This window comes from Myotis daubentonii, chromosome 3 (genome assembly GCF_963259705.1).
Source record: "Myotis daubentonii chromosome 3, mMyoDau2.1, whole genome shotgun sequence".
Classification (NCBI taxonomy): Eukaryota; Metazoa; Chordata; class Mammalia; order Chiroptera; family Vespertilionidae; genus Myotis; species Myotis daubentonii.
In genome coordinates this window covers 188,805,424-188,826,815 of record NC_081842.1, presented here as the reverse complement: position 1 = coordinate 188,826,815, position 21,392 = coordinate 188,805,424, and the positions used below count along the sequence as shown (strand labels likewise).

Below are 21,392 nucleotides of genomic sequence, written 5' to 3'. Positions count from 1 at the left end.
GTGTTATGAAAATAATCACAAGCAAATCTGATTTTTTAAAAGTTTGATTCCTAAGCTCTGAATCACAATATCCCTCTTCAGCTTAAAGTCATTCAGTGATTAGAACAAAAACTAGGGACAGCGTTTCAAAGTTATAAAATAAACACACAAATGCATTTTTTGCATTACATCTGTAACCCTCTGGAGGAGGTCAAAGCTGTACAAAATGGGGACGTGGAAACCAATGACATAAATAATCCTTATTTAGATAACACATCCTTATGAGGTTCCTATACTGTAATCTCAACTTTTTTTTCACTTTTCGTTTCAGACTGTCTCTTTCCAAGATGGGCAACTACTATCTCTTTCGTGCTCAGCATCTTATACCAGGCCCTCCTCAACTGCCTCACTCAATAGCTAAATCAGAAATTAGCTGATTTCAAAACCCAAGTAACCTTTCTATCCTTTACTGAACTTACCATCTAACCACAAGCAAAACCACTAAAGACTAAAAGGAAACGCACCGAGCTCCTGGTTCTGTGTGTCTGTTCGTTCTATTGAATATGCAAGGCATCTGCCCCTGCTGGGGCCAAACCAAGGCCAGGACTCAACTCAAGGACAGCTCCTCACCAGGTCACTCATCCACCTGGGAAGCCCAGTGGTGGCAGGAGGGTTGACGGTGCCCAGAGGGCCAGCTCTAGGGCGGTGGAGGGTAAGACAGTGCCCACCAGCTCAGAAGCCAGAACCTAAGGGCACGCTCCCTACAAAAATGAGCCATCATCCCCTTAGCTCAGAAGAAATGTGAACTGAGATCAGCCTGCCAACAGCGAGCTGGCCACAGAAGAACCACAAGTACTTTGTAAAGCCAGACCACTTGTTCATTCCTTCACGTTGCTTTATTTTTCTTAGAACTCATAAAGTCTTTCTGAAAACCTAGTATCTGTCAGCTGGGGTTGTGGCAGACTCTCCCAAGGGTGGCCCCAATGAACCACACCCCCAGTATTCACATCGCGAGGTTGTTCTCCTCCAACCCCCCCCACCCCCCCACGACTCTGGGCTTGGCCACAGACATCAGCAAGCTTGACAGGGGCTTGCACAGTCGGCTTGTCATTGTGGAAGCCAGTCTGTCTCCGTGCCGTGAGGAAGCTCGGCTTGAATTAGTGACTGATAAGCTGCCACGGGGAGAGACCTTTGCGATGTCCCTGCTGGGCAGAGCTGAGGGCAGGGCAGGGTGACCTCAGCCACACTGCACTGAGAGGAACCCAGTCACCTCACACAATACTGGGAAATAAACCACTGTGTTGGAAGCCCCCAGTTTGGGGATGGTCTGGACACAGTGATACCCTTAGCCAGGCACAGAGCTGACATGATTATTTCCCATTTGCCAGGCCCTGTGCTGGGACTATTAACGTATAACTTCATTTACTAGTTATAGCCATGTGAAGTGGATATCATTATTAACCCACTTTATAGTAGTAACAGAGGCCCCAAAAGGCTAAGGAATGTGCCTAGAAGCACCCATAATAAATGATACAGTCAGATGGAGCCCTGGTCTAACCAGCTCAAGTTCATAAAAACTGCACAGCCTCACACAGGCCAGAGTTCTCTCGTTGGACACTAGGTCAGGGCGATGGCCATGGTGATAAAGTGTGAGGATCTCCAGAACAGGAAGTGCCGGGACAGAGAGCTTGCTCAGCTGGGCTCCCTCCTTCCTGGGGTTTCGCTTGGAGGAGGCCCTGCTTTCCCTCAATAAACATCCTCACTAATGCACCCCAAGAGGTACTGAGAGCCCAGGCGGGCCTGTCCTTCTCCACAGCTCCCAGTGGCCCAACAGGCACCAGGCTTTGTGCCCTCCAGGGATGTAACAAGTTTTTAAGCAGACACTTACCTTGCCATCCCAGCACATTTCTTGAAAATTCAACCACTGCCAACTGCATTCCTAAGCACACGCCTTGCAGGTGGGAGAGAAACAGGAATGAAGCTCCATGGAAAAGGTGACATTCCCACATTTCCCACAGCCTGCCTGGGGCTGTGTCCTGCTTGTACACAGCATTCCAACCACAAACTCTCTCAACTTCCTGCTATGAGCAAGCCCCCCTGCTATGCTGTATCTGCATCGGATTCTAAAAACTGGACCTGAGTGTATGTAAAGACTCCAGGTTTCAGAAGTTATTCAATTCCAATATTTTATTCAGTACTTTGAAAAGTCAAGTTTTCCTCCCCCCTTTTACTCAGTTCCCACTTATAATTGGTCACGTTGAAAATTCCTGAAATTTACAGCACGAGGAAGCATCCCAGATCACTTCGATTACTTAGTCAATAGTCAACTGGTGCCTCAAGTGAGGCTGGAACACAGTTCCCCACGTCCTGCCTAAAGCCAAGGTCAGTAAATAAGCAAGATTTCCTAACTGGACACTTCATTCTTTTGAAAGTTCCATGACATCTACATGAAACTCACAAGTTTAACGTCTCATTTTAAAGGAGGGTTTGAATTTCTCCCACACAGAACCAAAGAGTCTTGGACTTGAGTTACTATCTGGAAAGATGGCACCTGTGTTTGGGTCTGGAGATCCCTTTTCATCACTTTCAGGCTACAGGCACCTTCCTTGTGCTCTTTTCTGCTTCTTACCCAAAAAAGGCTTCTTCTGCTTCCGAGCCCAGGAGATAGCTTGGATTTTCCCTTCCGTCCCTCGAACACCAAATCCCCCTGGAACCAGCACTCCGCTGTTCAAGAGAAGAGAGCACAGCAGGGTGACCCCTCCCACCAGTCCAGCTTGCAGTGACCACCCACAGGCCACTTCCAAGACACAGAAGCCATGAAGTTACCCATACACTTTGCTACTGGGCTATGCCTGTGATTTCAGGCTGCCAACGAGCTGAATGGAAACACTAAGAACTTAGAAAACACACACAAAACCACGGACTTTTCTCAGTGACGGTACTAAGTGCCAACAAGTAAAAAATATGGCATACCAAGCTGTAATACTGCTACCACACAGTATTTGTCCCAGGCACAGCCTCTTTCCTAATTTTTAATCTGTATTCGTATAAATGCAGTTCCCCCTCTGGGCTTACTGTGCTCCCCAAGCAGGAAGGGACCTTTCCTGGTCAGCCTGAGTGCCACACTGACTGGGGTCTCCACCATAGCTACATGGCCCCGTAACATTCAATTCTCCTGGTGAACTAGAAATTCTTGCTCATGTTTTATGATTATCAATGCAGCTGCTGAAAACAAACTACTTATAAGACTCTACCAACAGACGCTAATCATATCTTCTGGATGAAAGTCTTTAAGTTGAGCTTCACCAACAGATGCAAAACTAGAACAAGTTCTCTTCAGCTCCAACGACACAGAGGAGCTGTATTTTGGTAAGGTTTACCTCACCCGGTACGCAGTCTCTTCAATGATTAAAGACATTTAAACAAGCAGATTCACCACCCGCACAGGAAAGCACCGCACTTTTCCCACAGACGCAACCCAAGACCGCTGAACGCCAAGGGCAGCGCTACTCACTGAGCGCCGCAGAGCTTCTGCCAGGCCTCGTGGTAGCGCACAGGCTCCTCCTGCAAGGTGCTCGGCTCCAAGTCCGTGGAATCGATGTACTGGGCGCGGCCAGACAGGAGAAAGAAGCAGGCTCGTGATGCCAGGGCCGTGAACTGACCTGTCATCATTTCTGAACAGTATTATCAATGCCCCATCTTTCTCAATTTTAGAGTAGTTTTAAAATGATACTTTACTTTCAAATCCTCCCAATCACACCTACGAGACCTCCCTGACTTTCTAGTCACCTTTCACCTCCACCATCTGACACAGGAGAGGCACAGACTAGCTCCACGTGGATAGAACAAATGAGTGATGCAAAGCACTAGCAAATGTGAGTCAGGCAGTGTGATGGAATCCCGTAATTCTGTAAGCACATGGAATAGGCCGTTCTTCAGGAATCTGTTCACCAGCACAAAGCAAACTGTCACCCTGGGAAACACCTGGAGAAACAGGCGAACCCCGTGTCGTGGTGAGGACACCTGCTCCAGCTGGGGGCTGTGATGCTGGGGGAACGTATAAAAGGGACAGGTGCAAGGTTTTCCAAACGAGCTAACAAACAGTCCTTCCTCTATGCCAGGCACAGTACTAAGCACTTTAAGTGAACTCATTTAATTCTTATAATAGTCCTATGAGGAAGGTACTATCACTATCCCGTTAAAGGAGAGGAAACTGAGGCACAAAGAGGGTTAAGTAACTTGCCTGGAGTCACACATCTTGTAAGCGAGGGAGCCAGAATCTGAGCCCTGGCTGTGTGGCTCTGGAATCCATGGACCCCGACACTCTACCACCTCCAGGAGACAGGCAGGGGCCATGCCTGACAGTCCACCGCTCGGCTTCTGCCCACCGCGTCGCAGAGCAGAGCAGGTAACTACTATTTACTGGGTGCTGCCCCCGTTCCAAGCACTGACTCAGCGACTAGACACATATTTTGGAGAAACCTCCCAGCTCTATGTGGTGGATATCAGCATTCCCACTTCACAGACGCAGTAACTGGTACCAGCAATTGTGCAAAGTGCCTCTGGCCAGCCAGGGCTCCCCCACCCGCTTGGGGCAATTTTACTTGGTTGCTTGATATTCAGATCCAAGCATTCACTGTCTCTCAGCTTCTACTCTGACCACCTCTCCCTTCATTATTTCCTGAAAATGCTCTACTGTTCTCTCAAAGCCAGGGGCCCACCATAAATCTTTTTAATCCTAAAAATAAATTCTGAGCTTCAAAAATATAAAGCAGATATACAGCATCTATGGACTGCAGACAGCCTCCCTGGTCATGCCTCGCTGCACAGCGCCACCCTCCTCACCTTGATGTCCAACTTATGGTTGATGGCCAGTGCGGAATGCTCCAGGGCTTTAATGACAGAAGCGTAGGAGTCTGAGAACTTAGTGTACTTGCCCACAAGCGCAATAGAGCAGGTCTCCAGCAAGCGGTCGTATCTATCAATCAGAGGTCAAGAAACCACAAAATATTTAGAATGTACATATGACCACGAGACCTAAATTCCTTTTGAAAGAGAAGAAAAACAAGTCTGGGAAGAACTTCCCGGGAGCAGTTATTATCTGAGTCCTATGTACCCAGCAGTAAAGAGCAAACAATTTTCAGATCAATGTGGCTGGCTTTTTAAGAAAATGGGATTTTAGAAGCCGTTACAAAGAAATGGCTTCAAAAATCTCACACACATTGTTTTACAAAAAATTAAAATCCCGAAGGACAAAAAAATCAACCAACACTTCACAAGGGTTAATGTGTGATGAAGGATATAGTCAAATATATTAGAGGACATCCACACAATAGTCCATATTCATTACATTATAAAATGTAATCAGCAACAGAGCAAAAATATTTATATTTTATGAAAAAGTCCTAAAACTGTGTGCCATTTTTGTAGCTACAAGAAGATGTGCATGTAAATGGACAAAAACTGAAAGGGAAAACGTCAAAATGAAAATATCACAGCAGTGGGACGCGTGGCTCCCCTCCCGCGTGCTTACTACACCAGCGCTCTGGGCGGGGCGTGAGAAGTGAGCACCACACCGCCTCGGGAGGAGCGGGGAGTTCTCAACGTGGCAGCAGGAGAAGACGGACTTCCCTGCTGATCCTCTTCTGGTGTGGGGTGAGCGACATGTCCCCACGCCCAGCTCAGACATCTGGGATGCTGCCCAGGAGTGCTCCAGCCTCGCCAGTCATCGGTGTGGGCCTCGGGGACGTGTGCTAACCCACTGCCACCAGGTCCCTGTTGAGTTTCTAGTCGACCAGAGACAAGGGTGTCAGTGTGTAATCTGAACTCACTTGTGACCTGGGACCTAGGCCAAGTCCCCCAGGACTTCCTTGTCCATGATACAACTACATGAAGGCTGAGAGCCTTTCTTAATGCTCCTTACCATTTATAACCTTTTCTAACATGAGTTGATAGCACAAGTAAGAGCTGAATTCCCCGAGCCCCTAAAAAAAAAAGAAGTAGGCTAGAATTCCCAGCTCCTTCTTATGAACCAAACCTGTCAGCCATCTCTTTCCACTTCATCAGCATTCTTCGTGGCTGCCTCTCGATAGGAAGGTCAAGTCTTCGAAGAAAATAATCTACAACCCCCTGCTCCTCTAATAACAAGGGGACTCGGTAGATGGACGAGACATCGTGGACACAGATCACCTGTTTAAAAAGCAGCAAAGGTTATTTTACAAAACAAACAAAAACTAACTGGGCTGACAGCTCCTACTAGCTACCTGACCCTGAGAAAATAACTAAATTTGAGAGAAAAAAGGGCCATTTTTTAGAAAGATATAAATTACCAAAACCAATTAACTCAAGAAGAATTAAAAAATAGTGACTAATTTCTTATAAACATGGACACAAATATATTTTTCATAATTTATTTTTATTGATTCAGAGTGGAAGGGAGAGGGAGAGATGAAAACATCAATGATGAGAGAGAATCATTGGTCAGCTGCCTCCATGCCTCCTACTGGGAATCAAACCCACAACCCTAACATGTGCCCTGACCCAGAATCAAAGTGACCTCCTGGTTCCTAAATTGATGCTCAACCACTGAGCCACAATAGTGGGTGGATACAAATATCTTAAAAAAAAAAAATCACAAACTAAACTACAAATGTTGTTTAAAAAAGAAAGTCATGTTCAGAAGGATTTGTCACCAGAACAGTGGTTTTCAAATTTGGCTATGGAACCACGTGGGGGAGCTTTTAAAAATCCTTAAGCCCGCTGCACTCCACACCATCTCTGGAAGTAGGAGGAGCATCAGTATTTTTTAATGCTGAGTTTCAGAATCACCACACTAGAAAATTTAACAGTGGGATCCAATACATGAACAAATTAAAGGAGAGAAAAGAATGCCTCGGTGGATGCAGGTTTAATAATAATTCAAAACCTATTCACAATAAAAATTATTGGTAAATTAGAAATTTTATGGAAAATATAAAAAACCCAGAGCTAACATCATTTAGTTTGCTATTAATACTAATGCAGAAGTCTGGAACAAGGCAAAACAGGCCATATCACTATTTCTATTCAGTGATGTACTAGAGATATTAGTCATTACAATTAGATTTTTAAAAAATGTGTATGAACTAAAAAATAAAGAAACAATTATCACTAACTGTATACAATATTATTGTTTAATCCATAAAAAAAACACAAGAAAATGTATATGTAAACAATCAGAACTAACAGGATTTAATTAATGTTAGCTTGCCTTGAAATCAATGGGCAGAAGTCAGCAAGGTTTCCTACACATGGATATATCTAATCAGGAAATACAATTTTTTAAAATATGCCATTCATAGTAAATTATAAATATCTGTGAATAAACGTAAAGTCTTTACAAAGATAAACAAATCTAAAAAGAAAATTATACAATATTAGAGGCCCGGTGCATGAATTCATGCACCAGAGGGGTTCCTCAGCCTGGCCTGCAGGATTGGGCCGAAACCAGCTCTCCGACATCCCCCGAGGGGTTCCAAATTACGAGAGGGTGCACAATCGGGGCCGGGGAGGGGCGTGGGAGGTTGGCCAGCCAGGGAGAAACCACGGGAGGGCTCCAGGGTGTGACCTGCCCATCTCACTCAATCCTAATTGGCCAGACCCCAGCAGCAAGATAACCTACCAGTCAGAGCATCTGCCCCCTGGTAGCCAGTGCACGTCATAGCAACTGGTCGACCAGTTGACTGTCTGCCCCCTGGTGGTCAGTGCACGTAATAGCGAGCGGTTGAGCAACCTTAGCATATCATTAACATATTACGCTTTGATATGCTAATGGATGACTGGACGACCGAACTTTTAGCATATTAGGCTGTTATTATATAGACCAGTGATGGCGAACCTTTTGAGCTCGGTGTGTCAGCATTTTGAAAAACCTTAACTTAACTCTGGTGCCGTGTCACATATAGAAATTTTTTGATATTTGCAACCATAGTAAAACAAAGATTTATATTTTTGATACTTATTTTATATTTTTAAATGCCATTTAACAAAGAAAAATCAATCAAAAAAATGAGTTCGCGTGTCACCTCTGACACACGTGTCATAGGTTCGCCATCACTGATATAGACTATTGAAAGATAAGTCCTGTCAACAAATGGAGCTAGAACTGGATATAGGCAAAAAGATGACTCTCAACTTTTATTGAAAAGTTGTTATATATAAAAGTTAACTCACAATGAATCCTAGACCTAAACATAAACCTAAAATTGTAAAAATTTTTAAGAAAACATAGAAGAGCCCTGACTGGTTTGGCTCAGTGGATGGAGCGTCGGCCTGCGGACTGAAGGGTCCCGGGTTCGATTCCGGTCAAGGGCATGTACCTTGGTTGCAGGCACATCCCCAGGAGTGGGTGTGCAGGAGGCAGCTGATCAATGTTTCTCTCTCATCGATGTTTCTAACTTTCTGTCCCTCTCCCTTCCGCTCTGTAAAAAAAATCAATAAAATATATTAAAATAAAAAAAGAAAAGAAAACATAGATGAAAATCTTTATGACCTTGGTTAAACAGAATGCTTAAATATTATACCAAAAGTACAATCTATAAGGAAAAAAAATGGAGTTCATATAAATGTAAAAGCTTTTTGTTCTTCAAAAGATACCATTAAGAAAATGAAAAGAAAAGCCACAAACTAGGAGAAAAAAATGTGCAAATCATATCTGGTAAAAGTTCAGAATATATAAAGAACTCCTAACAATAAGATAAGCAACACAATTTAAAAAACAGGCATAAGATTTCAAATTCAAATTTAAATATAGATATAGTCACATTTTTAGAGTGAATAATTTTAATGACAACCTATTCTATTACTGAATTGAATTATTCATTTGCTAGGATAGAGATGTCTAAAATAATTGAAGTGCAGAAACATTTTTTGCAGTCTGTTGAGATCTTGCTTCCAGGTGTGACCTCTGTGTTTTGGGTCAAATCCTATATTAAAATCCTAATATGCAAATCGACTGAACAGTGGAATGACTTGTGGGGACAACCGGTCACTATGATGTGCACTGACCACCAGGGGGCAGACACTCAATGCAGGAGTTGCCCCCTGGTGGTCAGTGCACTCCCACAGGGGTAGCTCTGCTCAGCCAGAAGCTGGGCTCACGACTGGTGAGCAAAGCAGTGGTGGCAGGAGGCTCTCCCGCCTCCGCAGCAGTGCTAAGGAGCAGCGAGCAGGCGGGCGGTAAGGAGCGAGGGGTCCCAGACCGCGAGAGGGATCCTGGACTGCAAGAGGGATGTCCCCCTGCCGGCTTAGGCCCAATACCCTGGGGTCCCGTGGCGCAGGCCAGGCTGAGGGACCACCCCCCACCCCCCCGCCCTTCCAGTGCACGAATTTTGTGCACCAGGCCCCTAGTAAACTATAACAAACTCATAAAATTTTTCTGCAGGTTTGGACATTCTTACTTTGACAAACATAGCCACTTCAAAATGGAGTCAGATCTGCCATCCCAAAGGAACTGTCTTATATGTCTTACTCCTCAAACCTTTAGGATGTTTAAATAACCTCTGGACTGTGCCAAACCAACATTGTGTTCCAAACAATTGTTTGCAAAGCTAACAAGAAAACACATTTTGACTACCAGACTGAAAGTTAAAGACACTGTTTAAATTAGCACCACCATGTATAGCTAAAGAGTAACTTAGCTAATCTGCAGCTACAGAAATTCCTTCTTGGACTTATTAACACCAACAGGAATTCCTTCTATTCATATAATTATTCTGTTTTTCTTTCTCATAGAAACCTCTTGCTTTCACCCACTAATCAGAACAATGTTTGGGTTTCTACCTGAATCAGTGCTTCCCAAATAGCAAAAAAACCCAAATTAATAATAATTGAAATACATGATAAAAAGGCTGTTTATGCCCGAGCCGGTTTGGTTCAGTGGTTAGAATGTCGGCCCCTGGACTGAAGGGTCCCAGGTTCCATACCAGTCAAGGGCACATACCTCGAATGCAGGCTCGATCCCCGGCCCTGGTCGGGCTGCATGTGAGAAGTAAACAATCCATGTTTCTTTCTCACAATGATGTTTCTCTCTCTCTGTCTCCCCCTCCCTTCCACTCTCTCTAAAAAATCAACAGAAAAAATGTCCTCGAGTAAGGATTAACAAACAAAAAAAATGGCTATTCATAACAATGAAATTACTCTTACACATATGTGTTATGAATCCCTTTGAGAGGGCTCCCAGCTCTCAGCTCAGGAACACCCAGGAACACTGCTCTCAGGCCCCAGGCTGCCCTCACTCCCTGAAGCTTGCGCCATCATGGAGATGGGGATGACAGCTGCTCTGTAATGGGGAAAGGCTTCCCTCTCGCTCTACCCCCTTTAATGCCAGGCAATGATTTTAATATTTTTATATTCAAATCCACACTCCTGTGCTCGCTTCGGCAGCACATATACTAAAATTGGAACGATACAGAGAAGATTAGCATGGCCCCTGCGCAAAGATGACACGCAAATTCGTGAAGCGTTCCATGTTTAAAAAAAAAAAAAAAAATCCACACTCCTGGTAGTCTTATAAATGGATTTTCCTTATTTTAACCCTGCTGCTTCATTCTCCCCTCTCTGTCTCCTGACCTTCAAATAATCTAGCAGCAAAACAAAGCATCTATAACTTAATCATACAATCCTTCAAATCCATAAACTCTCTTTCAGCCAAACCTGACCAATGCCACAGTCTCAACTAATCACCACTAGAATTTCTATACCATGCACCATACTTAGACATATTACAGTTCCAAAATTTTGAATTTCCTGTACCATAGGTACCCTTGTAGCACGGATAACAGAAAAGGCTAAAATATGTTTAGAGCCTACAACACCTTAGACACCAGGCACCAGGAATATAAAGTTGAATAAGGTGAGCCCTGCCCTCAAGAAGCTCAAAGTCTGTTAAGGGAAACACACAGACACACATAAAGGGGCAGTATAAGAGCTCACCATCAGCACCTGTGAGCCCAAAGATCAAACTGAGGTTCAAGAGTGAGAAGGTTTGACAGGTAAAGCTGCTCCGATATTACTGTGTCCTAGCTGGGCCCCAAAGGAAGAAAATGAATAGGAGGATTGTGAGGCCAAGAGCGGGGCCAGGGGCACGGACACCATTCGGCATGGCTGCAGAAGGTAGTACAGGAAGTGGGGAGAGGAGAGGCAGGAGAGGAAAAGTACATTGGGGAACCACAAGACAGGATCATGGAGTCACAGAGCCAATGGTTTCAGTTCTTCCAGGGAACAGTCTGTGGTCTCAAATCCTAAACTGACAATAAGCCTTATGAGACTGGTTAAGAGACTTCAGGATAATCAGAAGCAAAAAAAGATTCACGTGAAGATGGAGTTTCTACTCGCCTGTTCAGGTTCAACATGGCAGAACATAGATATTTTCTCTTTCACTGATGTGTCGAGAGGATTTGCACACCTGCACACAACCTGGTAGTAAAGAAAGCAAGAAAATTAGAATGGATTACAAAGCTGGGCTTTCTCCTAATTGAAATGAAAACAAATATCACTGTTAAGCTAACTCCTAGCACAATGTGTGCATATTATGACAATATTACCTGTTTGCAAACTTAAAATTCCTAAATCCCAAACTGGAGAAACAGATACGATTACTAACTACAAGAGGCAAATGGGGTTTCCTCAATGTTCTTGGTTAGGAGGGAAGAGAGAATAAATGACTCGCTGAGGGGAGAAATAAGACTCAACCACATACATGCCAGATAAGGAAATATTTGTAAACTACAGCCCCAGTTCAAAGAACCAGACCTATTTCTCCACCATCAACTAAAAGCATGCCAAGAAAACAAAGGGACTGGGTGCCACGGAAGAGATTTTAATGAGACACACAAGATCATGCTGAAACCAAGAAATAAGGAACTCTTACCAGATCTGGAGAAAGCCCAAGGCCTCTGAGTTCCCGAACACTATTCTGGGTGGGTTTAGTCTTCTGTTCCCCTGTTGAACTTGGCTATTTTACAAAAGAAAAAAATGTTACTTGCTCTATGGTAGGAATTTTCAAGTCTGACTTTTCCCGGAAACCCCCTTCTTAATGGGGAAATAGATTATTTGATCCTTCATTTCATTTTTTTTTTTTTTTGTAAAAGTTACACATCACATATTTTAGAGTCAAACAGCTCTACAAAGTTTGTCCTAAAGACCGGTGGTGCCAAAGCCTAGAGACAGCCAGCCACTCTTTCACTCTTTCAACTGATCCCATTAGTATGCTTTATTGCTGATTCCTGACTTATAGTTTGAGGCATTTTTTATTGATTTCCTTGTTACATTCTACACATGCAACCATTCTGAGCCTGCAGCCCCCCACCTCCCGATCCCTCATCAGTGTTTATGACTTTTGAAAGTAGTTAAATACCGTCCACCGTTAAGCCGTGTGTCATACTTTTCCTTTCTGGTCCAAATGTTTGTTTTTCTGTGTGGTTTTCTGTTTTGTTTTGTTGGTATGCTGAGTTTTCTATGTACTAAATTATCTTTATTCTCCTCTCACACTTAACAGATACATTTGCTGGGTATAGAATTCTAAGTTGAAAATCATTTTCCCAAGAATTTATTAGGAAACAGCTTCACTTTTAGCTTCCAGTATTGCTGGTGAAAAGCTGAATGCCATACTGATTCTTGATGTTTCTCTTTAGAGCCCTTTAGAATTTCTTCCCCATTATTCTGAAATTTCACAAGGATGTGCCTTGGTGTGGCTCATTTTTCATTCAATATGCTAGGCATTCAGTGGGCCCTTTCAATCTAAAAACTCATGTCTGGAAATTTCCTTGAATTGTTTACAGCAAAAATTTTTTTCTATAAAGGGCCAGATAAATATTTTAGGTTTTGTTGGCCATGCATTCTGTCACAACTACTCAACTTTGCTCTTTTAATACAAAAGCAGCATGGACAATACATAAACATAAGGGTGTGGTCATATTTCCATACAATTTTCAAAACAGGCTGGGTTGATTTGACCTGTGGGCATAGCTTATGGGCCCCTCGTTCAGACTCGTTCCCTCTCCATTTATTATTTTTTGGGACATCCTATTATTTGGATGTTAAAACTCCTGGACCATTCCTCAACTTTCTTGGTTTTTCTCTCTTGATCTTTCTGTTCTACTTTCCAGGGTATTTCATCAACTTTCTTTCTCTTAAATTTTTCAGTTCTGCTATCCAATTTTTAATCCCCAAGAATTTTCTATTCTCTGAATATTCCCTTCTTGGGTATCCAGCTTTGTCAAATAGATGCAGTTTATTTCCCTTTAATTCTAAGGATATTAATGGCAGATTGTTTTATTTTCTTAAAGTTTCCTGCTCCCTGCAGAGCTTTAATTTCCTCTAATTTTCTTTTTTTCCTATTGTTTGATCTCTTGCATGTTAGATACTTTCTCCAAATGTCTGGTGATCACTTGCTCCCAGCTCATATTTCAAAGCTAAGTGGAAGTTCCGTGAGAGTGCATGGACTTGTCCACCAGGTCCTCCCTGGGAAGTGGCTGGCCTGCTTCACTGGGGAGCCTCTGAGGGCAGTGTGTTTTCTCCTGGGCTGGTCATATACCCCAAGAAGAATCTTACAATCTCCTAAATGGAAGGTCCAAGCCTGGCTGTGATGTTTCTGGGAACCAAGAAGAAGATAGGGTGTCTCAAGAGCATCAAATTACACTTCCTTTAGTTCAGTATTACTGCCCTCAAATATCCCTAGTGTCTGCTCATTCAGAATCTCTCGTCAAAGAAAGAAACCTCCAGTCTTCTGCCAAGGTGGGGGCGGGGCTAGTGCCCCACTGTGCACATTAGGGAAGGGTGGGGCTCACAACTGCCTTCCAGAAGCAGTTAGACCCCCAAGAGGTTTTACTGCTTCTGGAACAGCAATTACAAGCCATACCCTTACTCCCACTCCCAGAGGTACCGGATGCTGCCCATTCCTGTGCCTCTGAAGGGCAAACTGGATTACTTCTCTCTTTTCCTGATGCAGGCTTAGGATCCAGCTCTCCCAGGTCTGTTAGGTCAGTTTCCACATGTCCACCTGCTTTCTGCCTTCCTAATTTTTGTTGCTGTTGACTCCTCTCTCAGTATTTATCTTTGTGAATTTTTGTCTATATAAAAATTCCCTTTACCATAATTGTCATGGGCTTCACCATGTGGTTAAAGACAAACGGACATGTTGAATTCACCAGCTTTAACTGCAACGTCCCTGATTATTTTCCCAAATGTTTCCCACTGGATATTTTCAGAAAGTATGATCGTAACTTAAAATTCACAAAGAAGTTTTTATTTTCTGCTTCCTACAGCTCAAATATTTAAAACAGAAAATTAGTGAAAATCATTCTTTTCTCCCTCCTCTCCATCACCCCCAAGTTTTGAATGACTTACCTGAGGAACTAGGCTGACGTGAATATTACAAAAGTTCTCTTTTTTGACCTTGAATTGGAACTGACGGAAGGCCTCAATAAATGGCATGCTTTCTATATCTCCCACTGTTCCACCGAGCTAGAGAAACAAAGTTATTTTAGAGGTTAAGTACTAAACCTCCCTCCTGTGGGTTAGTTTTCTGACAGTAATTAGGTATTTCTTCGTGCTAAAAGATTACTTTTTTTGGATGGGCTTACCATTCCCCAAGATTATCATGGATCTTTCCACATCATTTCAAGAAAAAGGGCAGGCGAAAGATGTACTAGAAATTTTATTTGTAAGAGAGTCACAGAGCAACCTAAATCTTATCCACTTAGCCACAAAAAACTTTTGTATTAAAAAGCATCATTTGCAGCCTAGCCCACATGGTTGAGCATCTACCTATGAGCCAGGAAGTCACAGTTCGATTCCCGGTCAGGGCACATGCCCAGGTTGCGGACTCAATCCCCAATGGGGTGTGCAGGAGGTAGCTGATCAACGATTCTCTCTCATCATTGATGCTTCTCTCTCTCTCTCCCTCTCCCTTCCTCTCTGAAATAAACAAAAAAATATATATATATTTTTAAAAGTATCAGTTACAAACTAGCTGCTGGAACTTTCGAGTCTCCTATTTTGCAGGAACAGAGATCCAACAGCTAGGATAAGCAAAGCAGGAATACAGAAACTGAAACCAAAGGAGAAACACATCATTCATTCAGAGAAACGCAATGTGTCAGAGTCCACACCACATAGATGTATAAGTGCTGAAAAAGGAGAATTGCTCGGACAAGGTATCAGTTTTGACTGCAGAGCCGATCCACGTGACTGCTGCTATGGCCTCACCTGCCACATCACAGTTAGGAGGGTCAAGGGCTTCGCTGCTGATGGCGACTAAGGAGGTGAACAGGTACACTTGGCCACCTACTCAGGAATCACAGAGTTTAGAAAAGACTTATACACACCTCGATAACACACACTTGAGGTTCCAGGCCATCTTCATCCACAGGTATTAATGCCTGTCTCATTACCCACTCCTGGATTGCATCTGTGATGTGAGGGACAACTGAGAAGGAGAAAAAAAGTGGGACTCACACTTTTCCATCAGCATAGATGAGGAAGACACACTTTACCTTTAACAACAAATGGCTGCACTCTTTGCCTTCACAGAGAGGCAAAGGGATCACAAAAATATTTTTTGAGAGCACTCTTAAATGACCTTAAAAAAAACCTTTGGGCTCCTGCTCCCACTCCCAACAGCCTCCTTTCCAGACTGCCCAGTGGTGGCTGGAGACACTAGAGGACAGTAGGGTTGAGAGTGGCGTCCTGACCCACATCGGAGTTCTTGCCCCTGAGCTGGTCTACCCTGGCTGCACAGCCACACGGCAGACCACGTGGCTGCCCCACTGCTTACCGCTGAAGGTGGGCAAGTCAACCTGGGTGCTTTTCAAGGAAGAAGAGAAACCAGGACCCTGTCCCATTATGTTTCCAGATTCCCAGAGGGGAGACAACCCACTGCCGAGACAGTACAGTGGAGCACAACCTCTGGGCTCAGAATCTCTGGATTCACGTCTCAGTTCCACCTCTCATTAGGGGTGGATCTTTGGGCAAATTACTTAACTATTCTTAAGCTCAATTTCCCTCTCCATGAACTGGAGATAATAGCTTCTCCTTCATAAGAGCCGTGCAAATTACATGACACAGCACTGGTAAAATGCTAAGCAGAATGCCTAGCATGTCAGTGCTCAATAAATGCCAGCTATTGCTAAAAACTTAAAAATCATAACTGTTAGATTCTGATAACAAATTCCTAAGGGGCAGAGATTACTGTTTAACTTGCTATATATAGAGCCAGCAGTGCCTCAAGCACAAGGATATTCATTATTCCATACACAGCAGCTAAAGTGATCTTTTAAAAATGCCAATCAGAGTTCACCACTCCCTGAATTTATGCTCTGAGTAAAATCCAAACTCCAGGCTGGGGCCCAGTAGGCCCCGTATGACCTTGCTGCAGCCCCCACCTCTCTCCACCCCCCTGGGTCCTGTGCTCAGCCTTAACAGCTCCTCATTTCCCTGGTCAAGCCCTTGCAGCCTTGCAGCTTGGTACATGACATGCACTCTCCACCTTCTATTCCTCCCATGGCTAGCCGCTCAGCTCACACATCCTCTCCTTGGAGGCTTTCCCTGAGCACCTGTCCAACTGGCTCTCCCCACCACTTTCTCAATCTCTCTTCACTCTTCTTCCATCACAGCTCCTAACAGACACCTCATTCCATCTGTGTGTAACCCCCACAAGGGCAATGGTCTCTTTGATCTTCATCAAGTATTCCCAGCACCAGGGAGGTCTGACTACCTGCAGTGAGCATTCACAACATATTTGATGAAGGAATGAATAAATGGACAAATACACTGGAGCCTAGAAAAACGAACTGTATAATCAAGGTCATTATAATTCCAAATTGGCCCCTTTGTGTACAGTGTCAGGAACTCAAAAGAAACACTTTACTGACTTAGCTCCTTTAATCCTCCTAACATCCCGGAGAAGTAGATACTGTTATTATCTTCATTTTACAGAAAAGGAAACCAGATCTGAGAGGTTAAGTAACACACCTATGTTCATAAAGCTGGTAAGTGGCAGAGCTAAGGTGTAAACAGGACCCAATTAGGCTAGAATCTGGTCTAGAGTTGCTCATTGTCAGAGGGACCTTTGGCTTTCAGTCCAGGAAAGCCTGAGGCCAAAAGCAGATCTATTCTCCTAACCCAGGTGAAAGCCACTTTTTTATCGGCCCCAAAAGTTTGTATGTCATTATACTAGGTCAGGGTTTTCCAACCCCACCTTTTTCAAACCAGCACTTTTCTCAAATGAACCACTATGCAAACCCCAAGACAGCAAACAGGTACAAGGGAAACTGGGCTGGTGATAGCTCAAGAGGACTGAGACCCACTTATCAGACTCCCCTAGCCCATTTGCACTGATGAGTAGCCTAAAACCAATGCACATGATGCATGCCTTTTCCCTATCACTACCTATACACAGACACAACCACCACCGCGCGCACGCGCGCGCGCGCGCACACACACACACACACACACACACACACACACACAGAGTCAGGCTTACTGCCCTAACCTAGTTGCCTTCATCACTTCACACTCATCACTGCACTGTATAAAGACAACAGCTCTCTGGACTCAAATCACACCACCAGACAGACAGCTTCAGTGCTGTGCACAGAGCAGTGGTGGCTTCTTCAAGTTATTGTTTGAGTCAACTGATGGCATATTTCAATAACGATACACAAAAGAAATTCAACTGGTTAAGATTTTTAAACTTTGAAGGCAAATCCAGGATTACCTTGGACGGTTTTTCCCAGGTAATCCCCTTTGCGCTCCTTGTTAATGACGTATTGGTATATCTTCCCGGTGGTCAGATTGTTATCCTTGGTGAGGCGGATGTCAAGGAAACGCTCATAGTTACCCAGGTCAAGGTCAACTTCTCCACCATCATCCAGTACAAAAACCTCACCTGCAGTAAGCAGTGAAGATGTTTAGGGTAATGAAAAATACACATGCCATGGCACAACTTGCATACCAAAACATAAATACTCAACTAGAACAAAGTTACCTATACGCAAAGCAAAGAAATTTACTTTAGGTAACTAAATAGGACGCACACATAAAATCACCAACCATTCTCCAAAAGGTAACTTCACACTCCAGTCTGTCAACAAACTCAGTCTGAATCAGATAGTTCTGAAATAGCATGGAATTGAAGAAAATTATAGCCCAAAAGGGCTGTGGACATATGAGACTTTATAGTTAGAATGGCATCTGTTGTTTTCAACAAATTCTAATACCTGAGCAAAGCAAGATTTGAAATGTGATAAAAACATAACTTGATTCAAGGCTTAAACAAGACATATACTGTATATGTTAAGGTCGTTGATTCTAAAAGCCAGCTCTGGGCTACACTTTAGTCCTAAACAAAGTTGTGAAACTGAAAGTGTTTCCCATCCCTTTGTTTCACATTCATTCCTCATTCTAGCAATTTTGCCCAGAATGGTTGGTTTGTTCCTATCATCATAATAAGAGACAAGCTCAAACACAGGAAAGGAAAAAAATGTCTTATTTTCCCCCTCAGAGAGAGGGCTTATCCTCTGCTCAGGAATTCTGTAGGAAATATTGCCCCTTATGTCCATCTTTTCCTATCGCTATTTATTACACATAGATTTTGCCCTGGTGACACACACCCTTAAAAATGTTTATCTCAACACTAGAGGCCCAGTGCAGGAAATTCATGCACGGGGGTGGGGGTGTCCCTCAGCCCAGCCTGCACCCTCTCCAATCTGGGATATCCCTCTCACAACCTGGGACTGCAGGCTCCTAACCACTTGCCTGCCTGCCTGATTGCCCCTAACAACTCTGTCTGCCAGCCTGATAGCCCCCTAACCGCTCCCCTGCTGGCCTGATCTACGTCTAATTGCTCCCCTGCCGGCATGATTGTCCCCAAATGCCCTCCCCTGCCGGCCCAATCACCCCCAACTGCCTTCCCCTGTGGGGCTGAGAGGACTGAGGCTGGATGAGGCGGGGCTGAGGGGTCTGGGAGACTCTGACTGGATGAGGCGGTGCTGAGGGGACTGGGCGCTGCCATCTTGTGGCTGTGGGCGCTGCCATCTTGTGAGAGTGTGGCAGTCAATTAGTATATTCCCTCTTTATTGGCTGTGGGTACCATCATCTTGTGAGGGTGTGATGGTCAATTAGCATATCTCCTCCTTATTAGATAGGCTTAGAAAGTAGGAATATGAAAACAGAATTTAAAAACTTAGGAAGTATGTTCTATTAGTACATCTCCCCCCAGTTTTAAGCAATTAATCTTTTAGGTACTGCAGGCAATCAGGTATCACAGTTGATAGGTACTCTCCTATCCTCCTTTAACAGTTTCAACTTTTCACTCGCCTCAAAAGATGCTCATTTATATTATCCAAACTCTGTTAGCAAAACAGAAGCTCCAGCATTTAATTGTTGCCGAAATCCCTGCAAAGTGGTCCATCAGCCTGTTTGAATGGACATCTCCATCATAGGAACACACAACTTGTAGAGCTCAGTTACCTCCATCTTGGAAGGTGCTTGCTATTGTCAAGATCTTTCTTATATCAGGGAAAACTCTATTTCTTTATTATCTTTCCATGCATCCTATTTGTAAAGCTTGGGGCCAGCAAAAATAAATATAAACCCCTGTTCTCAAATATTTAAAGAAAGTTATGTCAACAGATTACCCATTTTCAATCAAAGTGACAGATTTTCACTCAGCTGCCAGAAAGATAATTTCTATTATTTCTGTAACAGAAACCTCTACACTGTAATTACTACATAGCATATTAAGATTTCTCCTTCCTCTCTGTCCAGGTGAGAAAAGCGTCATTTTGCTACTCTAAGGACCTTTTTAGAAGGCAAGAAATGTAAGTTATGTTATGCAAAATACACACAATTTCCTAGGGCCGATTGACATTTCTTCTACGCACTACACAATTATTTTTAAAAAGAAAAAAGAGCCCTAGCCCATTTGGCTCAGTGGATAGAGAGTCGGCCTGCAGACTAAAGGTCCTGGGTTCAATTCTGATCAGTTGCATGCTTGATCCCCGGTTCTGGTCGGGCACATGTGGGAGGCAACCACTTGATGTGTCTCACACCGATGTTTCCCTCACTCTGTCTCTCCCCCTCCCTTCCACTCCCTAAAAATCAATGGAAAAATATCCTCAGGTGAGAATTAACAAAAAGTAAATAAAAGAAAAATGCACTGTGCTTACCATGCTCGTAAGGAGAGAATGTTCCTGCATCAATGTTAATGTACGGGTCAATTTTAATTGAAGTTACATGTAAACCACATGACTTCAGTATTGTGCCCACACTGCTGGCGATGATTCCTTTTCCAATTCCTGATATAACACCACCAGTAACTAGAATGTACTTCATTTTACTTTTTGACCTGGGAGAAGGAAAAATTACAGGTTAACTATATCTCAACAAAATAAACTAAGGTTCAAATACCAGCTCTGCCACTTACTAGTTATAACGCTCCTGGAGCCTAGGTTTCCCTGTCTGTCACATGACTTCTGAATGTTGTTTTGTTGTTTTTGGGTCACTTAATGGCTTCAGTCAAATATGAGTTGAAAAGCAACTGCTAATCAAATAATGTACCTATTTTTTTAAAGCTGTGACAACAACCCTTAGAGTTAACCTAAAAAAAAGTAGTAACTTTAAGCTATTGATAAAAACTATGCCTCAAATGTTGGGTGACATCACCAGACAATGGAGTACCAGGCAGGTAGCTCATTATTTTCCCTACATGGGGAAAGCAATTTCATCCTTGGATGAGCACTCTGATTTCCCATAAAAGAAATAGTGTCTCTGGCTAAATGACAATGTACCCCCAAGAAAACACAGCTCCTCTAGGTTACAGAAGACAGAATAAAAGGAAAGAACTTTAACATTTAAAAGAAGTTGCAGTGAAAACTGAAAATCTTTTAAAGGTAGCTCTCTTCTGCAGTGTAATAACTTGCTCCTTGCCAGCCATCTCTCCCAGGTATGACCTGGAGCGTTTTATATATTGGAGGAAAGGGACAGCAGATAATAAACCAGTGTGAAGCACATAATGGGCGGAGGACTCAAAGAGAGGGCCGATTAGATTAAATTCAAAGAACCAGACAGTTGTGGCAGTGTCTGGAAGAAACAGACTCCAAGAGATAAAAGGGATGGATAGATACGAGAACAGCAGAAACAAGGGGCAGGTACAGCAGCACAGACAAGAAGTGGAGGAGACAGTGACAGGCTCACCAGGGGGCATTTACCACTGGCCCACAGCTTCAAAGGTCCAGAAACATCATTTGGTCAACAGACCTAAATGTGATCAAAATGAGAAACACAATCACCAAGGAGAAAAAGAGATGCTTGCTTTGGCCAAGTCAGGTCCTTCTCTGGGAACACATCATGTGAAGCCAAATTATAATAAAAAT

At 43.5% G+C, this 21,392-nt stretch overlaps 1 protein-coding gene and 1 non-coding gene across 5 annotated transcripts in view; one reads left to right on the top strand and one right to left on the bottom strand.

Annotated features, from left to right (window-relative positions):
- The window catches only part of CTPS1 (CTP synthase 1), a 30,381-nt gene that overhangs the window by 6,673 nt on the left and 2,316 nt on the right, over window positions 1-21,392 (bottom strand). For 3 of the 4 annotated variants that reach the window (XR_009451992.1, XR_009451991.1, XM_059689745.1), the window contains exons 2-12: window positions 20,187-20,365; window positions 17,735-17,905; window positions 15,345-15,445; window positions 14,365-14,481; window positions 11,888-11,971; window positions 11,353-11,433; window positions 6,017-6,168; window positions 4,825-4,957; window positions 3,494-3,582; window positions 2,609-2,703; window positions 1,868-1,930 (exon numbers count right to left, since the gene is read on the bottom strand). Coding sequence is in view for 1 of the 4 variants with exons in the window: in XM_059689745.1 (XP_059545728.1) it covers window positions 1,868-1,930; window positions 2,609-2,703; window positions 3,494-3,582; window positions 4,825-4,957; window positions 6,017-6,168; window positions 11,353-11,433; window positions 11,888-11,971; window positions 14,365-14,481; window positions 15,345-15,445; window positions 17,735-17,905; window positions 20,187-20,365 (1,265 nt within the window). In the remaining 3 variants the exon portion in view is untranslated. Of the gene's footprint in view, window positions 1-1,867; window positions 1,931-2,608; window positions 2,704-3,493; window positions 3,583-4,824; window positions 4,958-6,016; window positions 6,169-11,352; window positions 11,434-11,887; window positions 11,972-14,364; window positions 14,482-15,344; window positions 15,446-17,734; window positions 17,906-20,186; window positions 20,366-21,213; window positions 21,277-21,392 lie in introns of all 4 variants that reach the window. The other variant, XR_009451993.1, reaches the window with a different exon arrangement.
- Window positions 10,386-10,492, top strand: LOC132232019 (U6 spliceosomal RNA). Its single transcript, XR_009452183.1, has one exon. It is a non-coding gene; the product is annotated as a U6 spliceosomal RNA (small nuclear RNA).